Here is a 10,635-nt window from a genome sequence, read left to right as displayed (position 1 = left end):
TCCACCTAAAAAACAAGACTTTTTTTTTTTTTTATATATAATCAAAATCCTATAATATAAACATTAAATCTTGGGCTACTTTCTTGTGGCTAAACCCAATAATTGCACAACTGTCAATAAATGGGTCCCACAATTATCCTAATTTGTTACAGGTGGGACCCACACCCACAAAAAAAAAAGCAGATCAAATGAATTATAATTGCTAATTAAGCTAAAAAGGAAGCTCAATCCCTTGATCCATTTCTACATTACTTACCCCGACACGACACTATCTTTAGAAGATCTCTGTATATACACATACATATACATATTGTCTATGTGAATAAAATATGTATGTGAATAAGATCTCCTTCCAAAAATTTTCCTCGGGGGTCAGTTTTCCCTGACTTTTAAGCATTTGGGTATCTGAGGCTGGTGGAATAATTTGATTTGAAGACGTTTTGGTCTGTTGGGATTGATCCGAGAATGGCTTCTCTGGAGGGTCGTAATACTCAATCGACCGCCAATAGCAGATTAGCAGTATTCTCTCGTCATTTGCTGGGGCCTGCCGAGAATTCTTTTCCGGTTATTGAGAATTCGCCGGTGTCTGCACAGACGGTCGGCGGTCTCAGGGGCTCTCTGACTGTAATTGATAATAGAACAGGAAAAAAAATCGAGGTGGAAGTTAGTGAAGGAGGAACAATCAAGGCTACTGATTTCAAAAAGGTAAAGTCTTCTTATGTTTGGTTTTTTTTAATAACTTTCTTGAAAGGATGAAATCCAAGGGAGTTTTTGATTTTTTTTCTTTTTATTTTTGGGAATAATTGAACAAGCAATTTTCGATATCAAAATCTGTTGTTTTTCATTTAAAATTTATTGTATTGAAAGAGATAGGACGATGAAAGCGTGGATTTTGTACGGAATCGAATACTTGCTTTTGTTTTATCATTCAAATTTTATAAAACAACAGAGGAGCTGTTGAGAAGAACTGTTTGATTTTTTATTAACGTTTGGATCACAATCCATGATTCATCATGAGGATGAGAAACAAACGACATAGTATGTGTAAATTGCTAAATTTGTTCAATATGTAATCCGTGAGATGTCAAGTGCGATATCAATGTGTGGATTGAAAAATTAATAAGAGAGAACTATCCCATTGGGATCATGGAGTGTGATCCCCAAATTTTGATAGAAAAATCAAACACAGTTGCTTTTCAGAAGCTTGTCAATTGATAACAGTAAATTATTGTTTAGTGACTGCAAAATTGATGCTTTGCTAGAAAGCATCTGGAACTTTTCTGTAAAATTAGTCAATCTAATTAGAAAAGTTTATAAAGCAGTAGAAATTTTGCGGAAATTTTACAACTTGCGTGGGAGTTTTTTGAGGTCAACTGTATGGCTTTTTTCTTGGCTTCAGGTCTATCCCTGATGATGGTTCCTTAGGAGAGACCCATAAAGTTTGGACAAACATAACCTTGACGATGGGTTCTGCAGAGAACTCCAGAAACTTGGACAATAAAAAAACCTGCCCAGTTGATCAGAGAATTATCTCATGGTTACATGCTGCAAACAATCACTCAAAAGCTTTACCTATTTTTCTAATTTTATCAATTTGTTTTCTAATTTTAGCTTCTGGATAGACACTCTTTTCTTTCCCTATCTTCTTTTTCGTTCTTGCTCTTTTTTCTTTTCTTTCTAATTCTCTTTTCAATGGGGGAGAAATGGGTTAAAATATCCATCACAACCAGCATACCTAAGTTCTAACCGACATTATTGGCTTCGCTAGTTGTCTGCTCTGTCCAATACTACTTATAAGGGTTTTCAGAAGTTCCTGTTCTGTAAAAAAGAGTTTTTATATTTTGCTGCCCATTTGTGAGACCATTTCCCGTTGTTTCTCTGTTTCATGTATTATATTTAACAAATCTATCCCAAAATGTCTGTTGTTTCCTGACATAGTGTCCCTGCATCCATTACCTGCTTTTCTGAACTTTTATGCCCCGTTTGAGATTCCTGGTGGAACATAAATACCAATATAACATTCCTTCCCTGTAAGGTATGTCTTAATGCATTGCAAATTATTCAAGTAATTAAGTGCTGGATTAATTGTTTCACAATAGCAGCAAATAAAATGTTCAAACCCTTGAGGAACATAAATGTATATTATTGACATCATCCATGTCAATTTCAGATCTTCATAGGGCCTAGGCTTGTTTAACTCTTGTTAGCTCTTGTGTTTATGATCCTTAAGAATAGAATGAACACAAGTCACACAGTTTTTAATGGTTGGCTTGTGTTGTTGAACTTTTGAAGTCTGTCTTTAGAGCAGCTCATGGACTCAATTTTATCACGAAGATTGTAGCCTTGCATTAGGGCATCATTCTTTAAATTTAAACAATAGTCCTGAAGTAATTTTTAGATTTTAGATATTTAGACATTAAAAAAATCAACTTATGTACTTGCTGTAGATGTCTGAGGAGCTGGTTGTTTGGTCTGCAGTTAACTACAGGTGCAGATGACAAGGGACTGAAGCTATATGATCCAGGTTATTTTAATACTGCTCCTGTTCGTTCATCTATTTCATACATAGATGGAGATGAAGGTATATTGCGATATAGAGGTTATCCAATTGAAGAGTTAGCTGAGAAGAGCACATTTCCTGAGGTGGCTTACCTTTTAAGTAAATCTCTCTCTCTCTCTTTCTCTCTCTCTGCATTGAACATTTTATGCTCTTAGCCTGAAGTTTTCTGAGAGCTTGTCACTTCTTGTTGGTTTGAAGTGTATGGAAATCTACCATCCGCGACTCAACTGGCAGATTGGGAATTTGCTATTTCACAACACTCAGCACTACCTGATGGACTTATGGTATATGCCCATTTCTCTCTTGTCTTCATTTCTACCAAAAAGCCATTTTCACTCTTTTGTATCTAGATATGCTTTTCAATTCATTCTATGTGGAAAAATATGTATCAGTCAAATACATGCTTCCTGCTTGTATATTGCTTAATGTTTTTTGTATCCTTCCAAGTAAACAATTGTTGTAGTCTTCACAGTTTTTCTATTTGTAATGTTCCAAGTTAACAGTAATATTCTTATTAGTATCTATTCTCTGTCTCAACTAGATTTTAATCTTAGTTGAAGTGGAATTTGTTTTTTGATATCTACAGGATATCATACAAAAGATGCCTCATGATGCTCATCCGATGGGTATGCTGGTCTCTGCAATTAGTGCACTTTCTACATTTCACCCAGATGCCAATCCAGCTTTGAGGGTATAAAGGCTGTTCTTTAAAATTGTACATTTGCAAGTGCTTATGGCATTATGATAGGACATAGCTTCAACTCAAAATGTTCTTAAGATCTTATGACCTATCATATCCAGAGATTCTTTTTCTTCTATTAATTATCTCAGACTTATTTCTAGCTGTTTTTCTTACAGGGTCAAGATCTTTACAACTCAAAGTCTGTTCGGAACAAGCAGATTGCCCGTGTGTTGGGGAAGGTAATTTCCTTAATTTAGTGACATTCCATATTGCCTTTTACCAAAGCTTATAAAAGTTTTATGCAACTGTATTTTTCTTATAATGCACTTCATGAATTTTATTATTATCATACTGTCATTGTTGGAAGAAAAGAAACTGAGGAGGTGTTCTTCAAGAACTCATTTTATTCCCACATATATAGGTGCCAACTATAGCAGCGGCTACAAACTTGAGAAGGAATGGGAGACAACCAGTTTTTCCTTCTAACAATCTTTCATATGCAGAAAATTTCCTTTATATGTTGGATTCATAGTAAGTTGCATGCAGTATCCTTTTTATATTCTCCATGCAAAATTACCATCTTTGTGTGTTTGAAGTGTATAGTCTAACTCATCAATGCACTTGGCTGAATAATGTTATTTTCTATTTATATTTAATCATTAAAATACTTCTATTTGATATTAATGTTGGGATTTTTATTTTTCTGTATATTTTTGTGTATGTTTTTAGTTTTTTGTTTTGATTGCAATGTTTCTAATACAGAAATCTATCCAGACTACAAAAGTTAAGCCAGAAGTCTAAGACAATGTAACAAAAAGCAACCTTTGAACCTTGCATAGGTCATGTTTTGTGAGAGCACATTCATGATGTCAGTCCAAGATTGGGGTATACAGAGAATAAGCATGTATGAAATTTTGAGCACTGAAAACAGGAAAGGAGTATGCATACAGAAAAGACACCTGTCATCATCATTATAACCTTAATTTGAGTTCCGAGTCACTGATAGAAATTCTTAGGACTGAAACCCTCACTGACACCAATACTATTTTCTGACTTAATTTAGGGTTACCTTAGATGACCCCTCCCAACAAGACGAGAGAACCCATTTCTTAAATTGACTTTTAGCATCGTATCCGTAACCCAAATAGCATTCAAAAAAATCATTTTATTGCTATTCTCTTCACATTCTTCTAATACTCCTATTATGCTTGTGCTTGTTCTGTTTTGTTGAAGTCAATCCATTTTTTAGGTTTCAAGTGCCAGAATTGAATATCAGGTTCCATGATCTACGATTAACTGCCCACAAGCACGAAAGAATAGAGTGACACAGAGACTTGGTAAATGATACATTGTAATAGAATGAAAATCATGTCAAAACTTATGATTGGATGACAATCATGTTAGGGATGAGCCATAGAATTATCTGTTTATACGCAAAATCATGATAAATTTTAGAGAGAGTAAACACTCGTTCTCTAGAATTAACCACATAGACCTATGGACTAATTATAAAGATACCAAAAGTTTGTAACTCATTGGGTCCTATAAGTTAGGTCTACACTATGCACCAATATGAATAATATTCTCCTGAAGAGTCAGCTTCTAAAAACGTACCATACATGTTATTATGTTTGTGTCCTGGGAGCTTCAATTGGTGCGTTTCTGCCTTCACTGTCTCCTGGTTCAACTTATAACTCAAAATAAAATATAATTTTTTTCTTTTCTACAATTTATTTGGCACAGGCCTTAAAATTTAGGCACCGGGATTTTTTCTTTATTGTAGTTTTAGAGGCTTGTTTTTGTTACTAGAATGTATTTGGTGATTTTGGGCTTCAATCTCTAATATAGTAATCACAACATTGAAACCAGAAATGCTGACTAGCATTGTATTTATGTTTTAGGTTTGTATTCAATCAGTACTGTCTACGTGTCTTGTGGTGCTTCAGTGGTTTCCAGAAACATCTTTATTTGTGATCTGCTTTATATTTGAATTGTCATGATCATTTATTGCTCCATTTTACCTTTCAACTTAGTTTACTTATCTTTTGATATTAAATTTTATTACTTGATTTTGCAATACTTTATTGTGTAAAACTCATGGTAGTTGAAACTTCAGCCTTTCAAGCTCGTCACCCAGCATTTATCTTTCATATTCCTAATATGCAAGGATAGTTTGAATCAAACATATCTTTCTTAAGTTTTATGTAGCATCCAATCATGTTTATGTGAATTGAAATTTAGTAACATATTTGTAAGTTGTAACGGTATATAGATTCCTGGTTGGATTGATTAAGTCTTTAAAAATTATCTCTAGCAATTTGTTCTTTTGTTTTAATGGTTTGTTTCTAGAAGATTAACTTAATCCTGTAAATTGGAATCACAGTGGTGATAGGACATACAGGCCTAATCCTCGACTTGCAAGGGTGTTGGACGTACTTTTTATCTTGCATGCTGAGCATGAAATGAATTGCTCAACTGCAGCTGCTCGACATCTGGCTTCAAGGTACCCTTTTAGAATATGCCTACATTGTACCTTTTCAGGAGATGTGTACATTTGTATTATTTATTTCATTTGTCATTTATCAAAAAAGGTGAACAGTGATCAATCAGAGACTAAAATACGATTTCAAGTTTTATGGACGGTTCCAGAAGCCATACAAACTAGATGACTTTGGTAAAAATAAATTCATCATAATGTAAAATGCACGAGTTAGAAGTGGGCTTATAGTTATTGTTTCTTACATCTAGCATATTCTGTGTAGTGGTGTGGATGTCTATACAGCACTTGCTGGAGCAACTGGTGCTTTGTATGGCCCTCTACATGGAGGGGCGAATGAGGTATACTTGGGTTGTCTTAGATTTGTCATATTGTATTAATCTTTGGATAACCGTATCATTGATTTTATGTATACAGGCTGTCCTTAGAATGCTGAGCGAAATTGGGACAGTTGATAACATTCCAGAGTTCATTGAGGGTGTCAAAAACAGGTTGATATCTGAAAGGACTTCTGGCTTGTGTCTATTTCTTAGATTCAAATTCAAAAATATTACATAATACCTGGATTATTATAATACTGTTACAATATTGGTTGTTATAATACTGTTACAACATTGGTTAGGAAGAGAAAGATGTCTGGATTTGGTCATCGAGTTTACAAGAACTATGATCCACGGGCCAAGGTGATTCGTAAGCTGGCAGAAGAAGTATTCTCCATTGTTGGGCGTGATCCTTTGATTGAGGTTTGTACTTGGTGTGATTGCATTATTGACAGCCAATATCAGAGTTGGCATGCCCATTATCTTTTTCCAGTGGAAAGGGAATTTATGTTAGTGACAATGTGTTATGCTTGTATTTCAAATTTTATTGCAGGTAGCTGTGGCTCTAGAGAAGACTGCACTTTCAGATGAGTACTTTGTGAAGCGCAAGCTTTACCCAAACGTGGATTTCTATTCGGGCTTGATTTACAGGTAATTGTCTCTGAACCGTTGAGGATCATTTCATTCAAATAGTGAAGATGGATTCATTTTCTTAATGTCTGTGGGGTGTGTTATGTTTATTATATCAGAGCACTGGGCTTTGATACTGAGTTCTTTCCAGTCCTTTTTGCGATTCCACGCATGGCGGGTTATCTTGCACATTGGAAAGAATCTCTTGATGATCCAGATACAAAAATTATGAGACCTCAACAGGTTTGTAGGATCTCTCAGTTTGGGTTTTTGGCCTATCTATGTTTCTATACACATTTAAATGAATTTGACATTTTAAAGCTTTTTTATTATAAAAAAAGTTATATATTTGGTGTTTTTCTCTTCAGTGGTACACTGGTGTGTGGCTTCGCCAATATACCCCTGTGAACGAGAGGGAAGTTGCAGAGAAAACTGAAAAACTTGGTGAATTATCTATTTCTAATGCAACAAGAAGGCGTCGTGCTGGATTCCTTGCATGATTTGCATTGCCGTTGTTAAAAACTTATATTGACAAAGAGCTTTGCAACTTTTGTTACAATGGCACTTAGCAAGATGACCTTATTTATGCTCGAACAATCAAATGCGCAAATACATTTTTTGCCAGATCTGATCTTTGCCCCATATCTGTATTTGGCTTTATCTCAATTACTTACATTATTTTACCTGTAAGCAAGAAAATAAAAGCTGGAACTGAAAAGCTTTTGCATCCAGCTACTACTAGAATATCTTGTATGAGATTTAATATATACTTTTTATGTTCTTAACAAAGAGAGGCAAGTGCAAACGTGACAGGAGAAAGTATTTGTTATTTGAGTTGCATTTGGCATGTAGCCCTTTTATTTATAATTTTTGGTGCTTTCTTTAGGTACACAATGTTTGGATTCTTACTAGCGTAGCAGGAATCGAAGGCATTGCTTAAGCTAATTTAGGCTTCGTTCTTTCATTTAATTTGGTGATGATTGTTGAAATCATAGGCAATATAATTCTGTAAAATTTGGTTGTTGGTTAGGTTTCTGGAAAAACCTGTAACAAAGAAATTTAGGGAACTTTAGATTATCAGACCACACTGGTTTATCATTGGGACAAAAGCTCTAGTCTGAAGTGCTGACAACATTGTTTATAGAAAAATTGTAATGGACAAGTAAGTTTTACAACTTTTCTTCAACAAGACTACCTGCATGCAATATTGGATGAAATGGACCGAGTAGGTGTAATTGGAACCCAAACTATATTTGATAGGCAAAACAACCTTAGTCATTCAATTCAACCATAATTTATAAGTATGACATTTGGCAACTTTTCATATCAACATATTGTCAACAAGAAAATGTTATTATGGAAGAAAAGATCATCAAAGTTAATGTTTGTAAAGTTTTTTTTGTAGGCTTTGTGTATATATTGTATAGATATATCATTTATGTACAAAATAATTTCAAATGAGCAAATAATGTTAAAATAAGATTTTAATGTTTTAGGAAAAAAGAAAGGTACTTTAAATTGCCAGGGTGCCAAACGAAGATGCAGGTCTTAGTAAAAAAAGGAAAGGTCCTTCCAATGCCCACAATGGCCATGGGTATATTAGACCAGCCTGTAGTTTCTATAGAATTATACGAAATGAGATTGTTTGAGAGTATATTACATGTTCTATGAGTCTATAGAATTGACATCAGCCTCAGGTTGATATTGGCTTCTGACGAGTGTAATTTGTTTGCATCTTTGTTGGCCACATATGTAAAATCAGGCCTACGGATTCTCTAGCATTCTAGTTGTTGCAGTGTGGCAACCTTTTTTTTCAAAGATAGTTGTCATGTGGCCTCAGACTTACCCAGTATGTAGTGGCTGTGATGTGCTATACGTCTTACATTACAAGTTGGCTTTGTAAAATGCTTAATGTAGGAAATTTTTTGTAAGCTCCACATAAGAAGGAATAATTATAACTTTTTGAGAGAATCTCAAGTCACTAGAGAATCTCAATTCACTAAAAGTACCTTTCACTATTTAGAATATTTTTTCTTATTTATCCAAAAGTTTTATTAGTTAATCTAACGTAGTTGATGTGCAATTTCATCTATCATTTCGATACTACTCTATTTAGAACTATCAAATGTGCATTCAGAAGTAAGTTTGATTGTGCAATACTAATTGAACATTCACAAATGAACAAACAAACAGTGTACTCATATTCTTACCCTAGAAATCCTCCAAAATGAAGGGAAAACCAGCTGGTTGGGGCCAATAGCATGTTTACCTAATTTATATTGTTTGGAAATCAAGTTACAAAGAGTGAATTATAACCATGAAGGTGCTCTTGCTTGTCTACTGAAACTGCAACTGATTCTTCCCTCCTGGATGCTTACAAACATTTCTCCAACCTCCTAGAACCTTTGCCTTTGTCTTTCAAACAATTATTTGATAATTTTTGAGGGTTCATCTGTTTGTAAGCCTCCTTTAGGGAATGGTATTGTCAAAAACCGTGACTGTTCACTTACTCTCACTGCTACTTGTGTGACAATCAAACTGCCCATAACCAATAGTATGACCACCCCAATGGCAATGAAACTACCAACGTCGATTTCAAGAGTGCCAGCTGAGTAAAAACTATGGTTTTAACTTTTGTAAAACAACAAAAAACTTACATTATTCTGAAATTTGAGAAAACTTTCAATTGTTGTTTTTTACACCTGGAACCTCAAGTATTTTACTTTCCTTTATAGAGAGGCTTTGGATTTTAGAAATGCTCAATGAGACAAGTAGTTCCATTACTCTTTTCTTGGGAGCACCATTGGGCTTGCTCCACTATTTGTCTTTTGAGTCCCACTGACCAAGGTCATGTATTCGTCTTTTTCCCACTCTAATTACATTGTAGCACGTCCTCAAAAAGAACGACATGTCTATAGACCAATTTCTAATGAAGGTATACAGCAAATCCTTTTCTTCTTCTAACATGGATGGTTGATATAATTGGAAGTAATTCCCAATTGATCATTGAGTAGAATCTCATGAAAGGAGTTAGGTCCAATTTGAACGCATTCTCTCCAATTGCCTTCAAGATAGATAATGGTCCAAACCGGCGTGTTCATGCAACCACTCTTTGCTTAGGAACAACCATACATTATAACCCCCCTTGAGATGACGTTCCACACAATGTCGATTATGCCTTGTTTGACACTTACAGTTAAGAGTCAAGACCTTTTAGTTGCTCTATTACCTTAAGTTGGATTCATTGAATCCTTAGCAATTTTTGCTTTGAGCACCTCCAAAGCTAATCCTTATTTACCTTGCGGTTCACGTGCAACATCAAGTCAACTAACAGGTAATAACCCAATCACACTTTGAAAGGTGACTGATTAGTAGATGAATGATTTGCTTTCTTATATGAGTTTTGTATATATGGCAGAGATTTACGCATGTATCGACTTAAGTTGAATTCGTGTTGTATATATGGCAGAGATTTACGCATGTATCGACTTAAGTTGAATTCCTCTAAATAAACCTGCATATTGTTAGCTTATCCATGAAATACAAAAAGCTATAGGAACTCAAGCTTCAACCAATGAAACAAAGTAAAATAACAAAATATTAAAGATTATACCTTTTTACCTTTATGTCTTATTGTTTCTAATACCCATAGTTCTTGGTTGCAAATTGATGTTGGTCTCACACAAGCACTGTTTAGCTTCCAAGATGGCACATGAAGAAGAATGGATAGATAACTGGTTGTTGATTGATGATTGCTAAATGATATGTTAAATGATATTAGGCGAATATGCAAAGATAATGATATTCTATGATAAAAACTCCTAAAAAGTTAAATTGCTTCAAATTCAACTCACGCATGCAAAATGAAGACTCCTAGATCACTATGAGATTAGCTATTAGTTTAAAAAATGGCTTAGGAGACCTCTATTTATAGATTTTTTAAAGG

The 10,635-nt window shown here is 34.5% G+C and overlaps 1 protein-coding gene across 1 annotated transcript; it reads left to right on the top strand.

Moving 5' to 3' along the window:
• The first annotated feature begins 244 nt into the window (after nucleotides 1–244).
• LOC131060967 (citrate synthase, glyoxysomal) lies at nucleotides 245–7,518 on the top strand. The gene is made up of 13 exons (XM_057994454.2): nucleotides 245–705; nucleotides 2,479–2,659; nucleotides 2,759–2,844; nucleotides 3,147–3,251; nucleotides 3,419–3,481; nucleotides 3,664–3,773; nucleotides 5,626–5,745; nucleotides 6,005–6,080; nucleotides 6,157–6,230; nucleotides 6,362–6,482; nucleotides 6,613–6,710; nucleotides 6,809–6,932; nucleotides 7,058–7,518. Exons 1-13 carry the CDS (start codon nucleotides 466–468, stop codon nucleotides 7,187–7,189), a joined length of 1,530 nt encoding a protein of 509 aa, XP_057850437.1. The 5' UTR covers nucleotides 245–465; the 3' UTR covers nucleotides 7,190–7,518.
• Nucleotides 7,519–10,635: the final 3,117 nt, after the last annotated feature.

The sequence above is a fragment of the Cryptomeria japonica genome, chromosome 9 (genome assembly GCF_030272615.1).
Source record: "Cryptomeria japonica chromosome 9, Sugi_1.0, whole genome shotgun sequence".
Taxonomy (NCBI): domain Eukaryota; kingdom Viridiplantae; phylum Streptophyta; class Pinopsida; order Cupressales; family Cupressaceae; genus Cryptomeria; species Cryptomeria japonica.
This window is presented reverse-complemented; position numbering and strand designations above follow the sequence as displayed.